Source organism: Chrysochloris asiatica, unplaced genomic scaffold (genome assembly GCF_000296735.1).
Source record: "Chrysochloris asiatica unplaced genomic scaffold, ChrAsi1.0 scaffold00128, whole genome shotgun sequence".
Classification (NCBI taxonomy): domain Eukaryota; kingdom Metazoa; phylum Chordata; class Mammalia; order Afrosoricida; family Chrysochloridae; genus Chrysochloris; species Chrysochloris asiatica.
Genome location: NW_006408646.1, coordinates 1667308 through 1687765, shown reverse-complemented (window position 1 = coordinate 1687765; position 20458 = coordinate 1667308). Strand labels below are relative to the sequence as shown.

At 44.9% G+C, this 20458-nt stretch overlaps 1 protein-coding gene across 1 annotated transcript in view; it reads right to left on the bottom strand.

Moving 5' to 3' along the window:
* The window catches only part of SEZ6L (seizure related 6 homolog (mouse)-like), a 114914-nt gene that overhangs the window by 58225 nt on the left and 36231 nt on the right, over window positions 1–20458 (bottom strand). The window contains exons 7-9 of the mRNA XM_006869294.1: window positions 15225–15391; window positions 14097–14291; window positions 11076–11214 (exon numbers count right to left, since the gene is read on the bottom strand). Of these exons, the coding sequence (XP_006869356.1) occupies window positions 11076–11214; window positions 14097–14291; window positions 15225–15391 (501 nt within the window). The remainder of the gene's footprint in view (window positions 1–11075; window positions 11215–14096; window positions 14292–15224; window positions 15392–20458) is intronic.

The window sequence follows — 20458 nt, the reverse complement described above, 5'->3', positions numbered from 1 at the left end:
GTCCCGCCTGACAACATTTCTCCGTACGAGACACTAAGTCTCACCATCCTCCAAGGAGCATTCTAGCTGTATCATTTTAAAGATGGGAAGGAGTCCTGATGTGGTGCTGGACTGCAAGGTCGGTGGTTCAAGCTCACCAGTTACTCCTCGGAAATTTTATACAGGGTTGCTATGGGTTGAGACCAGAATAGTCTAGCTGACCAGACACTTGTGAGCTCTCTGTTTTCTGCTGCTGAGTTTTGGGGTATTTTCTCATGCATCAATAGCTGACAGATAGATGGAGCAGTCCAGGGACAGTCTCTTTCCATCTCTGGGTCTCAGTTTCCTCATTTGTAACATGATGGAATTTGGGCTCCATATTCTTCTTATGATGATTCCTTAGAACTTTGGACTCTGGAGAAATGCTGTCTCCTTCTGCTAATGGTTCGGAAGGTCTGGGTCCAACCAGTTTTATTTTTATTGTGACTCTTTCTCCTGTGATGTCTTCTGGTGTCTGGAAATTCATTCTCCTAAGGCCAATGCTGCCCTTGACTGTTGGCACTTCCTTCGCAGCTGAGAGCAGCTATATCTCTGTTTGACGGACAGAAGTGCCTCTGGACAGGGCACTTAATTTTTAGGGTTTGGAATTAACTTTGCACACAATGGGCTGCCAGCTGCTGAAGCACACTATTCTGCTGATATCAATCATATGGCCACAGGGTTTGTTATTAGACCTTTTCCATTCCTGGTCATAGCACTGTGTCCATAAGCAGGGGATGACGTTGGGCATGGGTTTGACTGTGGAACAAAGGAAGACAAACCACCTCTAACACTAGCAGTATGAGGCAGACGGTTCTACTTAGTGCAGATATTCACTCCCTCCATGCCTAACATTCACTGTTCTCACTGCTTGAGTTCTTGGTGTTCATGGGTGCCCCTCCTGAAGTGACCTCCTCCCATTATAGCTTGGCCACCTGAAATCAACTCTCCAACATTCTGCTTGGATATCACCCTCTCTGGGACATTTCTAAAAGGCTCCCCTCCCTGAAATAAAACCAATGTCCTTCCCTTCTTCAGCTCCAAGCCACAGTACTACCCACATCTCCTTGGAGTGTCTGTTTATGGCCCTTCTTCTTTTCACAGGAGCCTCTCTGCTGAGACACATAGCAGGTCCCCAGAATGGCTCATCAGAGACCCATGAAGGTGGAGGTTGTGGCATGTCCTGGAGCCCTGGTTCTGTCCTTTGCTGTGTGACTGGAGGTAGCCATTTAACCTCTCTGGGCTTTTCATTTCCAAATCCGTAAAGTGGTGATGGTAACACCCATCTGGGGTTTCTTGATCATGGTTGTTTCCATTGTTGTTGTTATGTGCCGTGGAGTCAGGTCCGACTCTTAGAGACCATGTACAGGGTTTCTGAGGCTGTAAATCTTTACGGGAGCAGAAAGCCTCATCTTTGTCCCGTGGAGTGGCTGGTAGTTTTGAACTGCTCACCTTGCAGTTCGCAGCCCAGTTCGTAACCACTACGCTACCAGAGCTCCTTGGTTGTTTCCATCAGGGAGCACCAACTGAGTGCTAGATTCACACCGTGAGTTCTGCACACGTCACCTCTCACGTGGGCAATTATCCCTCAGGAATGATCTTTACTTACTGTTTCTCAAACTCATGTATTACCTCTACATAGTAATGTTTGCATTCAGACTTGCTCTCAGACATAAGCTATACCGGTCAGGGCCTAACACATTGCCATTGAGTCAGTTCCGACTCATAGTGACTCTGTGTAGGATTTCTGAGGAGCAGCTGGCTGGTGGGGTTGAACTGCCAACCTTGTGGTTTGCAGTCCAGTGATGTTAAGTGTTGGGTGGCTAACGGCAAGGCCAGTGGTTCAAATTCACCAGCCACTCTGAGGGAGAAAGATGAGGCTGTTTGCTCCTATAAAGATTTATAATCTTAGAAAATCTATATAGGCTAACTGGGAGTCAGTGGGTTTGGCTGGTTTTTCAACGACAACAGAAAAGGTGGCACAATGGGTTAAGCATTGGGTTGCAAAGTGCCAGGCTGTGGTTCAAACTCCCCAGCTGCTCTGTGGTTCAAAGATGAGACTGTCTGTTTCTGTGAAGATGTACAGCCTTAGAAACCCTAGGGAGCAGTTCTACTCTGCCTTGTAGGCTTGTTGTGAGTGGGAATCAACTCTACAGCAGTGGGTATCTTTGTTTATTTAAATGACAATAGGAGGGAATGTCCCTCCTGATAACATCGTAGCCAAGGTAGGTGAGAGGAAGTCTTGTCATCTTCACTTCTAAGGCTCTCTGGTGGCACACTGCATTAAGTATTGGGATGTTAACCTCAAGGTGGGTGGTTCCAACCCATCAGCTGCTTCACTGATGAGACAGTCTGCTTCCATACAGATTTATAGCCTTGGAAACCCTAAGGAGATCTCTGTCCTATAGGCTTCCTATGAGTCAGAATCGACTCAATGCCAGTGAGAACGACAATAGACACACTCCTGGTAGTGCAATGATCAAGCGCTTGGACACTAATCAAAAGTTGGGGTTCAAAATCACGAGCTGCTCCGCTGGAGAAAGACTGGCAAAATGCTCTCATAAAGTTGACAGCCTAGAAAACCCTGTGGGGCAGTTCTACTCTGTCAGGCAGTTCGGAACTCTATAGCACATTATAACAATGTCACCAATAACAACTACGGCAACCACTATCCTAATGCCCACAGCATCAGCAGTGGACAAGAAGGAAAGGCCGGCCCCCCTCTCTGCCTGGCCCACGTGGCTTCTGTATTCCGCCATGACTCAGCAAACATTTGCTCAGTGCCTACTATGGACCACCTACGTGGCTGAGATTGCAGCAGACACTCTGTCCCTCTCATGGCTTGTGACCAAAAAAAAACCCAAAAAAACAATTACAAACACTTAGACAATGCTGAGAGACCCTGAGGATGGAACAATTTTTCCTATCAAACCCAAATTGGTTTACTAAGACTGTCAGCGGAAACCGAGCAAGAGAAATTAAGCCCAGCAGCTATCGGACTGCATGCAACTCTGACTGGTGAGATGCTAGTCTCACTTCCTCTGTGGGAGGGAGGAGGTGCCAATCTGCCAAGCCTGTACCAAAGAGTTTGCTGGGGAGAGTCAGGGGCTGGTGGCTGGGGAGCTTGGCTTCTTTCTGTGAAGCTCTAATCCCTTTAGTTTCTTCAAACCCTTCCCTTGCTGCCCACTTTGGAGAAGTCCAGACCTCGTCATGCAGCCTTCAAGGCTCTGCTTGATCTCTCCTCTACCATCCACCTGCTTCTCTTCGCTGATGCCCCTCCTGTGTAACTGCAACTCTGAGCTGCAGGAACAGAGCACTTCCTCCAGCACCTAACAAGTGGTCTAGGAGGAGTGGTTACTGAGTGGTGCACATAGCTCGTGCTCAGCTGCTACTAACCTAAAGGTTGTCAGTTTGAACCCACCAAGGGGTGCTGCAGAAGAAAGATCTGGCAACCTGCTTCTGCAAAGAGAACAGCTACCAAGAAAGCCCTATGGAGCAGTACTACCCTGTCACACAGTGGTTCTCCATGAGCAGGAATCAACTTGATGGCAATGGGTATGGGGTAGATTAACCTGGAGACTTGTAAACGTTTCTTAGCTGTGTAATCACAGTCTCACCTTCTGAGCCTCAGTTTGTTGTTGTTGTCAGGTGCTGTTGAGTTGGTTGTGACTCACAACGACCCAACAGAACAAAATACTTCCAGGTCCTGTGCCATCCTCACAATTATTCCTATGTTTGAGCCCATTGTTGCAGCCACAGTGTAAATGTGTCTCATTGAGGGTCTTCCTCTTTCCACTGACTTTGCCAAGCATGATGAGTTTCTCCAGGGACTGGTCTCTCCTGATGACATATCTAAAGTACATGAGACAAACTCTTACTATCCTTGATTCTAAGGAGCATTCTGACTACTTATTTCAACACAGATTTCTTCATTCTTCTGGCAGTCTGTTGTGTATTCAATATTCTCTACCAACACAATAATTCAAAGGCAACAATTTGTCTTTGGTCTTCCTTATTTGGTGTCCAGTTTTCACATTCATGTGGGGTGAGTGAAAATACCATGGTGTGGGTCAGGCACACCTTAGTCCTCAAAGTGACATCTTTGCTCTAGAACATTTTAAAGAGGTCTTTTGCAGTGGATTTGCCCAACATAACATATCATTTTTTCCTTGATTGCTGCTTTCCTGAATTTTGATTGCGGATCCAAGTAAAACACAATTCTTGACAGTTCCAATCTGTTTTCCATTTACGATTATAGTGCTTATTGGACTAGTTGGGAGGATGCTTGGTTTCTTTATGTGATGGCTATAGTCTTTGATCTTCATCAGTGAGTGCTTCAAGTCCTCTTGACTTTCAGCAAGCAAGGTTGTCATCTGTGAAATGGAGACAAAACAGAAGCCCTGCATGGGCTTGTCATGAAGAAGCTTGGGATGTAGTAAGTGTTCCAAAGACATTCAATATTGTGGACAAAGAAGAAGAGTTTAAGATTTCCAGTTTCTGGACCTTTACATACACCCTTTGGCTGGAAGGCTGGTTCCAGTACCTTGGCCCAACTTCCATCTGTCCATTAGCTTTCAGCGCACATCAGGGCTTCTCCACTATTGACATATTGGGCCAGGTAATTCTTTGTTCTGGGGACGAGGGGCTGTCCTGTGAGTTGCAGGATATTTAGAAGTATCCCTGGCCTCTACCCACTAGATGCTGGTAACCATGCTCCCAAATGTCTCTCGACATTGTCAAATGTTCCCTTTGGGGGAGGGGGCAAAATTCTCCCCAGCTGAGAACCACAGCTACCAATGTAGATGTGACTTTTTTCCTGAAGTCTTTCTCTCTATATCTGCCACTAATCTCTGTTGCCTGTCTCAGTTCTGGGCTGTGAAGGCCCCTGTATGTTCTTTTGCCTCCAGTGTGAGCTGAGCTTCTTAGAGGGCAGGGCTGTGCCTATCTTGCTTACCTCTAGAATCCAGTAGAAACCTGGTGCACATAGGTGCTTAATATATATTTGATGAATGAATTGAACTTGCTCAGTTACAAAAATTACAGTTTTAACCACTTGTCCAAGGAGCCCTAGTGGTGCAACTGTTAAGAGCTTGGCTGTGAACTGAAAGGTTGTTGGTTCAAGCCCACCCTGTGGCACCATTGGGAAAAGATCTGGTGACCTTTTTCCATGAATATCTCAGTCTGGAAAACCCTGCAGGGTAGTTCTACTGTGACACATGAGGTCACCAGATACCATCACCACCAACCATATGTCCATGAACATTGAAATGGGGGCTCATGTGGGGTATTTGAAAGGCAAAAGCCTTGGGTCAGACAAGTCTGTTCTGCATGGTATGGTTATTGGGGAAAAATCTGTTTCTAATTGTCAGATCCAGGGGGCTCCGTACCCCATGAACAGGCCATTGGTGGTGGGAGCCCCTAGGATGGATAATGCCTTCCTCCTTGGACTCTGTCTGTGGTCCATTATTGTGGACCTTAGCTCACCATCTGGAGCACAGATATCCTGTGGTCTCTCTAAAACCCACTATATCTTATCTCCTAACTCTACCAAATGATCCTTGGATTGGAGAACCTTAGAAGTCCTTCCAGTCTAGATTTGGATTCTAAGGTCTGTGATGGCAAATCTGATGAACCTATAGCTCTAGAAAGCGCCCTATGAGGATCTTCCCACTACTGTTACTGCTGTTGCTGTTGCTAGCTCCAACTGCTGACTCTGCATGATAGTGACCTTATGTACAACAGAATGAGATACTGCCCAGTGCTATGCCATCCTCACGATTGCTGGCATGTCCAAGTCCATCGTTGCATCTGTGCCAATCCATCTCGTGGAGAGTCTCCCTTGCCCTCATAGGCCCTCTACCACACCAAACACAATGTCCTCCTCTAGCTACTTAATCCCTCCTGAAATATCCATAGCAAGTGATTTTGACATTGGCTGACTTTCAGAAGTAGATCACCAAGCTTTTCTTCCCAATCTTAGTTGGAAGCTCAGCTGAAACTTGTCCACATGGATGGCACTGCCGGCATTTGAAATAACAGTGTCATAGCTCCCAGCATCACAGCAATACACAAACTTTCACAGCCTAACAAACTGACAGAATGTATGGTGGACAAGTACTTTATCTGATACTTCCTCTGTAAAATGTTATTATTCATTATTGTTTACCAGCCCGTTTGCTTATCATGTAGTAAACTCAAGTTTCTTGAAAAATTGCCCTCACGGCCTTAGAGGGTCTTTCCATTATTTTCTGATCTTTTTTTCCCCCTCCGTGTCTATTGTAGCCAACTGGATGTGGAACTGAATTCAAATTCTAGCTTTGACGTTTTATGGCTATATGGCATTGACATGCTGTCTTGATTTCACTTGCTGTATTAATTACATGCCAGATGTGGCGTGGCCATCTTGAGCTTTTGTGAGCAGCTTTGGTGACAGAAAGCCACCTTGTTGTTGTTGTTGTTGTTGTTGTTAAGTGCTATGGAGTTGGTTCCGACTCATAGCAACCCTATATAGGTTCACAAGGAAAAGCTGGTGGGTTTGAATTACCAACCTTACGGTTAGAAGTCTTGTGTTTATCCTACAGTGCCACATTCTAGCAGAGCCAGTTTCCATGGGCAATGGGAAAGGTGTGATTCTTTCATCTGCCTTATGCTCCCCTGGTTACCAGAGGCGTGGCTGGCGAGGGCCTTGTCCACCCCCTGTCAACTCTGGTCTCCATCAGTTCAGAGCCATGTGGTTGTGAGAGGAGTCAGGGAGAGGCTGGGGACAGCAGCATTGCCTTGGTGCCTGGATTCAGTCAGGTTCGGCTCCAGACCTACCGAACCTGGCCAGCACCAGTAGAGCAGAAAATCACATAACCAGTCACCCTGCCCTCAACTGCACTGTGGTCCTGACAGACACTGAAACCAACTTCATCAAGGGCCACCAGGAACTACTTCTGGACTGAGTGCCCTGCACATAGATAACACCTAGGTCTATAGGAACTCCATCTAGGGTCAGGAACTCTGCTGTCACATCCCTCCTGCACCTACTTCATGAGCTCCTTGGCTGACAGGAGCCCCTCAGAGTTTCCTTCTTTCTGGTCCAACAGCTGTACTATGTTTTAGTTTGTATCCCCACCCCTTGTTTTGTTGTTTTCCCTTATTCTTTCTTCTCCTTTCCTCCCCTCACATTTTATCCTTCCTATTTCCACTTTCACTTTTACTTCTTGTTTTCTGTTTATCATTCTCCTCTCTTTTTCATTTAAAAAATTTTGATCCTTCTTTATTACTCTTTACACCACCACTCTCTTTTTGGACTCCTGGTATAGTGCTATAAGATCAGCACTGGTATGCTAACCACAAGATCAGCGGTTCAAACCCACCAGCTGCTCCTCAGAAACCCTATACAGGGTCACTATGAATTGGAACTGACTTGACAACACTTAACAATAACAACAAAATTGGCTGGAAATACAGTAGTGAATCAAACAGTAAACAATTACAACCACCTCTTGTTGTCATGGAGATGACATTCTAAGGTTTTGTGTGTGTGTAGTGGAGTGTGTGGAAATACTTCATCAAATACAATGATATGCAATAAATTAGATGGTGCTGAATGCTGTGAAGCAAATAAAGTAAGGTTAGAGGCTGAAGACTCACAGGGATGCTAATTTAGATCAGTAGGTGTGCTGTGAATAGAGACTCGAAGGAAATGAGGTGATGAGCTATGCAGGCATTTGGGAGTAGAGACAGGCCATGCCAAGGCCTTGGGGCATGAGTTTGAGTTTGCATTCTCTTAGGTTCCAGGCAACCTATCTTTGTGTGTATGTGTGTGACAATATACAAAATAAAACAATTTCTACATGTGCAGTTCAGTGACATTGGTGACATTCTCCGAGTTGAGTCACATTTCTTGAGAATATTTTTCCCAAACTATTTCACCGTCATGAGCACAAACCCACTGCTCCCTAAGTTTCTCATCTATCCTTTCAAGTTGCTGCTGCTAGTTTGATCACATAAAGGTAATTCTTTAAAAGAGGATGCTTAATGCAGGCATACTTTCCTAATTAGGCTAAACTATCATTTAGTTTAAGGATGACATCGGGGATAGTTCAAGTCCAGGGTTTAAAGACTTCCTTAGGGTAATAGTTTGGGTACAACAAGAAAGCTCCTTAGAAATGAGCATGGTGATACTATGTCTCAGATACTTGGGACAGTTATCAGGAATGCTGTCAGGAGGGACCATAACTGGAGAAAGACATCATGCTTGGTAAAACAGAAAGTCAGTGAAACTAGGAAGACCCTCAATGAGATGGGTTGGCAGAATGGTTAAGACAATGGGCTCAAACATAGTGAGGATGGTGCATGACCAGGTAGTGTTTCATTCTGTTGTACACAGGGCTGGGAAGAATAGGGACTGACTCTATACAGCTATACAGCACCTAACAGCAGCAGCGATAGCCTTTTTGTTTGTTTTGTGGGAGTGAGGATTTATTTGGCCTCAATAGTTCCAGAAAGTCTGGATTCCATGAGAATTTGAAATTCTGTTCCTTATTTCATACCCTTTTAAATGAGGTTTTTCTATAGAAACCTTGATCCAGATGTTCAGTATTGGTAGTAGGGCAATACCTGGTGTGTTGGTCTCATGGCAAGGTTGTTTCATGGCATCAATAAGACATGTATTCCCTTTCTTCCTCTGATTCCTGACCCCCATGGCCCCCCTACACTCCCAGCAAATGGAGACTAATTGGGTAATCTGTCATTTTGCAGAAGAGGAATCTGACGTGCAAAGAAGCTAGGTGATGAACTCGGAGTTGCACAGGGATTAGAGGAAGGGCCTGGGATGAGGATCCAGGAGTCCTTTCTCCCAGATGTTACTCATATCTGGGGTTGCTGAGGTAAACAGGCAAATGTCTAACCCCTGCAGTGCTTCTCTTCCTGATGTTAAAGTTGGTGGCCTGCCTTTGGAAAAAGATTTCTGCTTCAACTGCACAAGGCTCCCAGATTGGCTGCCCCAATCGCGTGCTGAGCGATGGAAATAAAACTCAATCTGGTGTCAGGCAGAAGGTTAATTGAATATTTGATGCCTACAGAGGATGAAAATAGGGTTCCCATTTTCCTGTGTCATCAGCTAGGCCTATGATACCAAGGGAAGATGTGGGCCAGTCTTGTTTAAGCAAAGTCACCCATCTGGGAGGCTCCCTGTGAGGAGAAGGAAGGAGGCCATAGACGAGTCCTCACATCATGGGGCTGGGGATCAAACTTTTGCAAGGGAGAGGAGAAATCAGGGGTCTATTTCACCTTGAGTTGAAGTCTGAGTTTTACCTCTGAGGGGGCTGGTGTGTGCTCATAAGCCAGGAGCATACTTAGGTGTGCACTAAGAAAATCAAAGGATTTTCTGGGTGGTGCAAACAGCTAAGCACCAGGCTACTAACTGAAATATTGGAGGTGCTATGGAAGACAGATCAGGTAATCTGCTATTGGATGCTCCTCCATGAAGCATAGTTTTACTCTACAACACATGGGGATGGCCATGCATCAGAATCAACTTAACAGCAGTTGGTATGAGAACAATGGGGACCCACGGAAGTTTCCTAGAGGAAGCAGCTTCAGAATAGGATTTTCCATTTGAAGCTTCAACTCTGACGATTCCAGTCTTTCTTTGGTCCTTTCTCTTTATAACGTATACCCAGTCACTATGTTCTAGTCTCACTAAATTATCTATAAGCCACTAAATGAGCTATTCTGTCAACTTTCTCCTCTGAAGAATGATGGTATTGTCCTACAAAACCACATCCACTGCTGTGGAATCCATTCCAACTCAGCGACCCTACAGGACAAAGTAGAACTACTGTCTAGCATTTCTAAGACTGCTAGTCTTTGCAGGATCAGATGGCCTCATCTTTCTCCTGCAGAGCACCTGATTGGTTGGAACCACGGACCTTGTGGCTAGCAGCCCAATGTTTACACCATAGCATTATCAAGGCTCCTTTTTACCCTACAGTGGAGGGTTATTTATAAGAATTACCTGAGACATAATGCTTACAGTAACCACTGTTGCATCCAGTCTAGCTCCCAAGGGCTGCCACCCTCCTGGAAAGCCCTGAAAGAAGCATCTAGTAGCTACCCTCACTGAGTACAGAAACAGCCACATAGCCAGATAAGTCCATTCATCAAGGCATTTCCTCATTCAGCAGCACTTGCTGAGGACATTCTATGTGTAAGGCCCAGTGTGAGACCCTGGAAACAAGCTTCACTTCATCTTTCTCCCAAAGAGCATCTGGTGGTTTTGAACCACCCATCTTACTGTTAGCAGTCCAATACCTAATGCCTAGCACCTTAGTAGGGGGAAAAAGGGCTGCAAAAGAAGCTACAACCATACAGGAGTACTGTGTTATAGTGCCCCCTTCCCTGGCCTTGCTGACTGTTCTGTGCTTTGACAATGATGGCACTTTTATTACAGTGCTTTGGCATAGTTAGCTCCTTTTGAATGCATCCACTCTAAATTGTCCTTTAGCTCTTAGCCTTAGTATACGATTTTCAAGTCAGCCTTTTCTGACCTTCTTCATATCAGATCCCCAATACAAACTCTTTTAGCACTATGCACTTTTTCTTACATCACTTACAATGTTAGTCTTGCAATATTCATGCATTTCTTCATTTAACCTCTATTTCCTTATTAGGTGAATTTCCTGAGGATAGGAACTGTGTGTGGACATGACCCCTTCTCACCCTTGTGTTCCCAGTTGTTTATACAGTTGTTGTTGAGTCCATAGCCACCCTATGCACAACAGAATGAAACACTGCCTGTTGCTATATGAGACCACTGTTACAGCTACTGTGTTAAACCATTTCATTGAGTGTCTTCCTCTTTTTTACTGACCTTCCATTTTACGGAGCATTATATCCTTCTCCAGGGACCAGCCTAAAGTACATGAGACAAAAATCTTGCCATCTTTATTCAGTAGATGCTAAATTAATACTGGTTGAAAGAACAAAGGAGGGGCAATTGATTCCCCAATGAGGCTGCATGCTGAAGCTTTTCAGGCACCCCAAACCCACCTATCAGAAACACTCACAGTTGGATATCCAAGAAGATCCGTTTTTCCTCCCCGACGTGGATCTTCCAGACACAATCTTCACCCTCCACATAGGGCTCTGGCCAGTTTGGGGACAGCACTACTCCGGCCACAGCAGAAAGTTCCCCACCACACATGGCTGTAAGAGACACAGATAGACTTTATTCGTAAGGAGGCTGATATGACACAGAAGTGAAGAGTGTGTGATAGGACATCAGACAGATGTGGGTCTCTGTGTATTGTGGACAGGCACCTTCACCTCAGTCCATACATGTGTGTAAAATGAGTCAATGAATGCCAGCCACCTACCTCTACCTTTAGCGGAGGGCTGTCATTCTGGACTCAGAGCATGATAGATAATTCAGTACCAAGGACAGAGCCAGAGGAACGCAAATTTCTTCAGCACCAAAGACAGAGCTAAGGGTATTGATTCGGCCCCTCCTCCCCCCACCAGGCTTAAGGAGCTCTGTTAGCGTAGTGGTTAAGAATCGGGCTGCCAACCTCAAGGTTAGCAGTTCGAAACTACCAGCTGTTCTGTGGGAGAATGATGAGGCTTTCTGCTCCTGTAAAGATTTACAGCCTTGGAAACCCTGTACAGGGTCACTATGAGTCAGAACTGACTCCATGGTACATAACAACAGCAAAGAAAGCTTAGAGGTGTTGACTCCTCGGAGCTGCTGTTTCTTGTGTAAGCCAAATAGAGGCTAAGAGTTTGTTATGGATTGTTTTTCCTCCAAATTGATATTGTAAATCCAAACCTTGAAGCCTGTGGTTATAATCCCACTTGGGAAGTGGTTATTTTTGTTATGTAAATGAGGCAGGATTAATGTGGGGTGTGTTTTAAATTAATCTCTTTTGAGATATGAGAGAGATTAAACAAGTGAACATAACAGATATGGGGCAGAGATATGCCAAAACACATGGAGTTTACCAAGGAGTTAACCAAGAAGCAGAAGTTGAAGAGACAAGGACTTTCCTCCAAAGCTGACAGATGGAGGAAAAGCCTTCCCCTAGAGCCTCTGGTGTGGCGCTGTGGGTTAATGCACCAGACTGCAAAGCCATTTGAACTGCACGGTTGGTGGTTCAAGCTCACCAGCTCCTTGGAAACCCTATACAGGGTCGCTATGAGTTGAAACCGACTCAACGGCACTTCACAACAACAACAACAGAGCCTGTATTTGGACTTCTAGCCTCCTAAACTGAGAAGATAAGTCATACCACTGCTATAGCAGTACTAGGCAACTGAAAGAGAGATGGTATACTCGAATCAGACGGACTTGGGATCAAATCAGACAGATTTGGGATCAAATCTTGCCTCTGCCATCAGGAGCTGTGACTACAGACAAGACACATCGTCTCACCACCTCAGAGCCTCAGTATCCCTCGTCTATAAATCCATTGTTCTTGAGTTGGTTCAGACTCAAAGTGACTCTGTAGGACAGAATAGAACTGCTCCCATAGGATTTCCAAAACTGGAATCTTTATGGAAGCAGACTGCCTCATCTTTCTGCTGTGGAGTTTGAACCAAGTCCTTTCTATTAGCAGCTGACCACTTAACCACTGTGCCACCAGGACTCCTCTTTAATATACAAATGGGGAATAAACCCATTCCTAACTACTCTGAGCTATTCTGAGACTTCATTGAGCCCAGGCATGTCCAAGTCGCTACACAGTGCCTGGCACATGTTGGGCATTCAGCAATGTCAATGCCATTGTGGAAGGCCTCTGCCCCAAACTAGAAGCCGAGATGTGGCCGCGGTTGCCACCAGGCCCTTTAAATTCCACTCTGTGTTTATTGCTTTGGAAAATTCTCAACGTGACAGAGGCCAAAGCACCAATAAATTCTGCTCTGTTAAACCAGCACATTTAATGCACAGATCAATCCCTCACCATGAAGAGGCTGTGATTTCACACCGACTGGTAGTGGCTTCCAGGTGTGAGAGCTTCCCTTCATTTTCTCCACATGCCTCCCACCGGGAGATTGAGGCTCCTGGTGGCTCATCAGCCTTGAATGTGAAGAAATGGGGAGGTGGGTACGAGGGTACACATGAGTGGGGGTCCTACACAGTTGAGATGGTCCAGGGGGCTTCAGAGTGTAGGACACTGAAAGCAGGAAGAACTGAGTTCCATTCTTGCCTCTGCCTGTTTCCCTCAGTGTGGTTTCAGGTACATCTCACCACCTCAGTGTCCTCATCTATAAATGGGGTCATAAGAATGAACAAATCTGCCTTGGAAGAAGTATAGCTAGAATGCTCGTTAGAAGAGAGGATAGTGAGACTTAGTCTGAAGTACTTTGGACATGTTATTAGGAGGGATCGGTCACTGGAGGATATCATGCTCGGTAAAGTGGAGGGTCAGAGAAAAAGAGGAAGCCCCTCAACAAGACGACGGGGAGCTGTAACAGTAGGCTCAAACATAACAACAGTTGTGAGGATGAGTACTGTTTGTTCTATTGTTGTTGTTGTTAAGTGCTGTAGAGTCGGTTCTGACCCATAACAACCTTGTATAGGGCTTCCAAGGAGCGGCTGGTGAGCTTGAACTGCCAACCTTGTGGTTCAAATCAACTTTGCAGTCCAGTGCACTAGGATTGCTGATTTGGAACTGACTTGATAACACCCAAGAACAACAACAAGGATGTGGTGAGAATTGAATTAGCTAATGTTTTTGGTGGAGTTCCCTAAATGAAATGATTGCTCTCCTAATAATAACGGCTTTTATTATCATTGTCAGCATTATCATTACTTAGAACCAAGTCTGTCATGAACTGTTGGGTAGGGTGTGCACTGCACAAGGAAGACAACTAGAAGCAAAAATCCAAGCAATGAACTGTGGTGTGTGTGTCTGAAGGAAGGGACCCTCTTAAATTATCTTTATTTTGTAACCTGTCCAAGAGCCAGTAGTATCCCTAACCCAAAGGAAAGTGTGTCCTAAGAGGGTTATAATCCCTAAAATTGGTCATACCCCTAAGCTTCCACCTGGGGTTTTTCATCTAAGAGGTGGGGTTCTCTGGGGACCACTCACCTCTGCACAGGGGCTCCGTGTCATTCCAGTAAGGGTCCCGGACATTGATGCACTCGATGATGGCCGGCCCCTGCTCCAGAGAGTGGCCAGGGTCACAGGTGAACTCCACTATGGTCCCAATGTTATATGTTGGGTCGGAAGTGGTGAAGTTCCCATTCTGAATGTAGGGCTCGTAGCAGTGGCCTTTCTCAAAAGCTGGAGGGGATGGATGTGAAAGAGGCAGCAGGTCAAGTGAATCAGGTACCCCCTTTGCGTACCTCAGAAGATGAGCTCCCAATTGCTGTTTAGGAAATCTCCAAGGAAGAAGAGGACCAGATCAGTGTTTCAGGCCCAGATGACCTGCTGAGGGTCCTTGGACCAGTCCTTGACTTTTGGGGGCCTAATTTTTCATTCTTCTCATCTCTAAAATGAAAATATGAACCTCTTCCCTCCCAACGCTGCCGAATTATGTTTCAGTTCCTTCCCACATGAAACTCATGAAGGGGTTTCAAAATTCATGTAAAAATGGAATTAAAAGATAATGAGTTCCTCCCCCCCAGGAACTTTTTGAAGCCCCCCCCCTGATACTTTCTACATATTCTATATCCCAGAGTCATGATTTCTGCCTTTTGACATCACAGTTGTCTCTGAGAAAGGCCAACTCTTCTTACAGAAGGCAGAACAGAGAGTCATTCAAGGGACATGAAGTGCCCAGGAACACCTTTTCTCAATGGTCAGTGGCTGAGAGGGAGGCTTTAACCATGCTGCTTGGAGGAAGAGGTGGATGGGCTCTAGGGGGCTTTACTGGGTCCATTATCCCAGAGCTTAAGGGAAAGGACCTGTGCTAGATTCATTCATACTGGGTGGTGGCCTTGGTCAAGTCACTCAAGTCCTCAGCGTCGTCATCTACAAGTGAAGATACCAGCAGTTCTCACCCTGCAAAATGGCTAGGATGAAATGTACAATGCACAGAGACATGTGGCACATAGTAACTGTTCAATAAGCAGTGACATTGTCATTCATGACTTCAAATCTGTCTCTGGTATCAAAAGATCAGTGTGGCCACTGGGTCTTTGCACTCACTACAAATCCTGGTTTCTATTTTCCAGGATCCAGCCCCATCCCACCATCCCTTCCCAGCTCCCTCACCCTCAAATCGGATGTTGAAGGCTGAGGCCATCCGTGCCTGGTCGGACGTGAACTCGATTCTGATGGTGTTGCTGTCACTCAGTAGGCCCTCAAAGGGGACACTCTCAGTTTGAAGGGAGCTATAGAGAAGAGCTGATGTGTTGGTTCGTCCACTGTAGATCATCATTCTAGAAGCAGGGAAGGGAAAGAGGGAAACTCAGAGATCTTGCTTGAGTCTCTGACATGCAGAACAAGAGGAAGACTGTGCTCTGCTTCTGAAGTCTCATTCCTGGGTTCAAATCTTATGTTTGCCTGAATAAATTATTTCACCTCATTGAACCTGTTCCCTCTTTTGTAGAATGGGGTTGAATGCTTGCCCTAGATTCCTCATGGATTTGTTCTGAGGCGGTAGGGAAAGTGACAGTGATGTGTAATAAACCATGATGTAATGAACAAGACTAATTAAGTGATGCTGATGATTATTATAATTAATAATGATAGGATAAGGAGTTGGGAATAATGGCCCAATATCACTCCTGAACTGTGGTATACATGTGCAGACAGACCTGGGTTTAGATCCCTACTTTGCACAAGAACCTTTAACCTCTTGGAGACTTTGTCCTCATCTATAAGATGGGTACAGTCATTTTTTCCATGTGGGGAACAGAACTAAAAACCACTTGTCATTGTGTCAACTCCAAGGTGTGTTAGAGTCGAACTGTGCTCCATAGAATTATCCATGGCTGGCTTTTGGGAAGAAGATCACTAGGCCTCTGTAAAAGTACCCAGCCCAGAGTAAATATGTGTGATCATTAACGTTTTGGCTAGGCCAGGATTCTCTGTGGTTTGGCAATTAAGATGTTGTAATCTCCCATGATGTGATATAATATGATGTAATCACTTCCACGATGAAATCTGCTATGAGCAGCCAATCAACTGAAAAGAAGCTTCCTTGGGGGTGTGGCCTGCAACCTTTTTCATCTTACAAAGATAAGAGAGAAGTCAGCAGAGCGAGGAACCTGTGACTAACAAGAAAAGAGACTCGAGAGTGGAGTTCATCCATTGGATCTAGGGTCCCTGCACTGTGAAGCCCCTCTCTCCAGGGAAAGAGTGATACCGAGATGTATGGAGATCTCCAGAGAATACAGGACCTACAGATGCTGAAAGGAGACAAGGACCTTTCCCCAGAGCCTGTGAGAGAATACACTCTTGTTTGTTAAAGCCACCCACGTGTAGTATTTCTGTTATAGCAGCACTAGAGAACTAAGACAGCACTTGAAATTGCTAAACAGGTCCCATCTCTGACCTTTATTTCTTAAGAGCACTGTACGAGTCTGGGGACTCAGGTGTCCTGATTTGCAGTTTCTGATCCCCCACAGACTAAGTCTATATAAACCTCAAAACATCTTTGAGCCTCAGTTTCCATGGTTGTGTAAGGAGGGATCATACTGCCTTCAAATCTACCCTGCAGGTTGGGTTTGAGAAATGTCAAAATAAAGTGCTCAGAAAGAGAAATATATTGTTGTTAAGTGCCTTTGAGTCGCTTCTGACTCATAATGACGCTGTGTAGGGTTTCTCAGGAAGTTGAACCACCACACCAGGACTCTGAGAAATATAAGACAAATGTTTGTGTTAACTATTTATTTCATTTAGTTGTAACCCCTTTCTTCCACGATGACTACAGGACTGAATTTCAAATATCATCATCCACAATCCCGAGGATAGAAGAACTAGATGGTGCTCAGCTACCACAACCAGCTGCTCTGAAAGGGATCACATTAGAAGGTCCTGGATAAAGTAGGAGTAAAATGTGGAATAAAAAACTCAAAATCATAAAAAAAAAAAAAATGGACTTAATGATTTTCTAGCCTGGTGGAACCCTTGAGACTATGGCCCTTTTGTTGCTGTTGTTGTTGTTAAGTGCCATAGAGTCAGTTCCGACCCATAGCAACCCTGTATAGGGTTTCCAAGGAGCAGCTGGTGAGCTTGAACCACTGACCTTGCAGTTCAAATGGCTTTGCAGTCTGGCACATTAAACCCGCAGCATCACACCAGGACCCCCTATGGCCCTTAGATACCCTTTAAACCTGTAACTGAACAGACCCCTGTAAGTCAGCTTCTAGCCAAATGACCCCAAATCACTGCTCTCAAGTCAATTCCAACTCATGGCAACCCTACACAGGGTTTCTGAGACTTTAAATCTCTACAGGAGCAGAAAGTCTCATCTTTCCTCCAAGAATCCACTGGTGAGTTTGAACTGCAGACCTTGCAATTAGCAGTCAAGTGCTTATCCTACAGCGACAACAGACAGCCCTATAAGTGAACAATAACATCACACACACTCCTTACAGTAACCAACGGCACAAGACCCGGAGGGCAGCATCTGGCCCAAAACAAATCTCATAAAGCAGGAAGGGGCAGGGAGGGGCAAATACAAATGGGGAACACACAGAAGAAGTGGAAAGAGCATTGTTACATTGTGGGGATTGTAAACGGTGTCATGAAACAAAATGTATATAAATTTGTTCTGTAAACTTTCATACAAACCTCAGTGGGAAAAAAAAGTTTACAGTGTAGGAAACCCTTCTGGGCAGTTCTACTGCCACATGAGGTTTCTGTGAGTTGAAATCAATTGTAAGGCACCTAACAACAGCTGAGCTGTAACTAGTCTTTTTATCTTCTTCTTGACCATGATCTTTATAGAAGCAAATCGGTAGGCTGTCTCCTTAGCTGCTGGGTGAGTTTGAACCACCAACCTTTAGGTTAGTAGCCAAGAGCAAACTCTTTGTGCCATTCAGGGACCATTATGGTTATTCATTTTTACTTGGTTGAAAACCATTTGCTACTTAGCTTCTTGCTTGTCCCAGCATTATAAAAGGAATTATGCAAAAGTGTGGAAAAAACAGTACACAAATTGGATGTTTCTTTTATGGGGTCATAAACAGACCTCCTTAATGTTTTGAGTTTTTTACTGTGGCTCATAAAAGGGTTTATTTTCTAATGCCCAGAAGAATTTTGAATGTCACCAAGATACATAAATGTTGGAGCCACAGTTTTTTGCATTTTGTCATGGACTCATGTGGCTGAAGAGGGTAAGTGAGGTGGAGACCGGGACCCATCTCCTGATGGCTCTGTTGCATCTTGGAGTCCAAGCCCCAGGACTCTTCTTTCAACTAATGAAGGCCTTTGGCAGAGCAAGTGGGGGAGCTTGGGAGGAAACCGCTAAGATCTCAAAACCTCCATTGTTTAACAATCTTCTATAATAACAGGTGTCTAGTTGTGTTACTTAGAGTGCCTGCAATTGTAATGCCTAAACCAAAGCCAAGGCCACTGTCATTCAGCCAGTTCTGGACTCCGAGGCATCCTTCAAGACAGAGTAGAATAGCTCCTTACTGTTTCCGAAACTGTCAGTCTTTATGGGAGCATAAAGACAGCCTCACCTTTCTTCTGCAGGGTGGCTAGTAGTTTTGAACCACTGATTTTATGGTTACCAGCCTGGTGCTCAACTCACTGCTCCACCAGGTCTCCTTGCAATCATAATACATTCGATTTCAAATCCATGTAGTGTGTGGTCAAATGAGTTTAGGAAATGGTTGGCTACACAAAAATTAAATGGATTTCCATCCCCTATAGGACTTGTCAGTGCCTTTGCTAATAAATGTACATTAGGACCTTCCAAGGTGTGTAGATAAGATAAACAGCATCTCCCAAACTCATTGGACCAGAGACCCCAATTTTCATGGTGCATACTATATTACTGAGGTTCAGCAAGTCTTCCTTTTGGAGAAAGTCATCTTAAGTACTCCCTCCACTAAGTCTCTCTTTCATGGAACACTATTCCCTATAGAAGCAGCCTGGCACTCAAAGGTCATCAGGACAGGATCCCAATTCACTCCTCCTGCTTTAGTTCCACTCTTAGGAGCCCTGGAGGTGTTGTAGGATAAGCACTGGACTTCTAACTATAAGGTCATCAGTTCAAATCCACCAGCTGTTCCACAGAAGAAAGATGAAACTGTGTGCTCCCATAAAGCTTTGTAGCCCCAGAAACCCCATAAAGGGTCACTATGAGTTGGAATCTACTTGATGGCAGTGGGTGGGTCCCTATGAGAAGCTCTGTTTCAGTCTCTAAAATGGGTGCACTGATTCTGTTCTCTATATCTTTGTTCCTCCTCACCCTCTCACCCCGACTCTTTCAGCTTGGGATGCTCTTCTCACCATAATTGTGGGCACTCTTATCCAACCTCTTCAAGCTTCCCAGTAAAATCTCATTTGTTATGTAGAGCCTTCTCTAGGTCTAAGGAGTTCTGGTGGATCTGTGGGTTATGCACTGGGCTGCTAACCACAGGGCTGGAAGTTCTAATACACCAGCTACTCCAAAGAAGAAAGATGAGGCTGTCTGTTACAGCCTCAGAAACCCTATATAAGGGTCACTAGGAGTTGGCATTGACTCGATGGCTGTGGGTTTCGCTTATTGACTGTCTCTAACTTTGTGTTCTTACAACTGATGGTGATATTTTTTGCTGTTATTTCCTCAGTAAAGTGTATGGGAAAGATAAAATAAATTCCTCTTTTATCCTTAGCGCAATGACTGTCTTCATGTTGTGTGGTGTGTTGAACTTGAATCTTGATGAACTATGGTAAACCTCCTTCCCTATTGACATATTTGAGAACTAGTTTTCTAAGGAAACTGTCAACATACCTTTCTTAGACCAATAAACTCACTGCTGCATTGATTTTGATTCACAGTAACCCTACAGGACAGAGTAGAATTGCTCCCTGGGGTTTCTGAGGCTGTAAATCTTTTTGGAAATAGATGGCTCCACATTTCTCCTTCAGAGCAACTGCTGGGTTCAAACTGTTGACCTTTTGGTTAGCAGCCCAATGCTTACTTACTGCACTGTATGACCTGAACTCCTTCCTTAGACTAATGGAGGGTCTCATATAGGTACAAACTATTGTTTGTTGTTTCTATTGTTGTGTCATCTGGTTGGTTCTGATTCATAGCAACCCTACGCACAGCAGAATGAAACATGGCCCAGTCCTGCACCATCCTCACCATGGTTGTTATGCTTGAGTCCATTGCTGCTGCCACTGTGCCGATCCATCTCATTGGGGGTCTTTATCTTTTTTTCTCTCTCTCCACTTTACCAAGCATGATGTCCTTCTCCAGGAACTGGTCCCTCCTGATAACATGTCCGAAGTTAGAGATAAAGTCTTGCTATCCTTGCTTCTAGAATGCTGTTTATTGGTCCAGT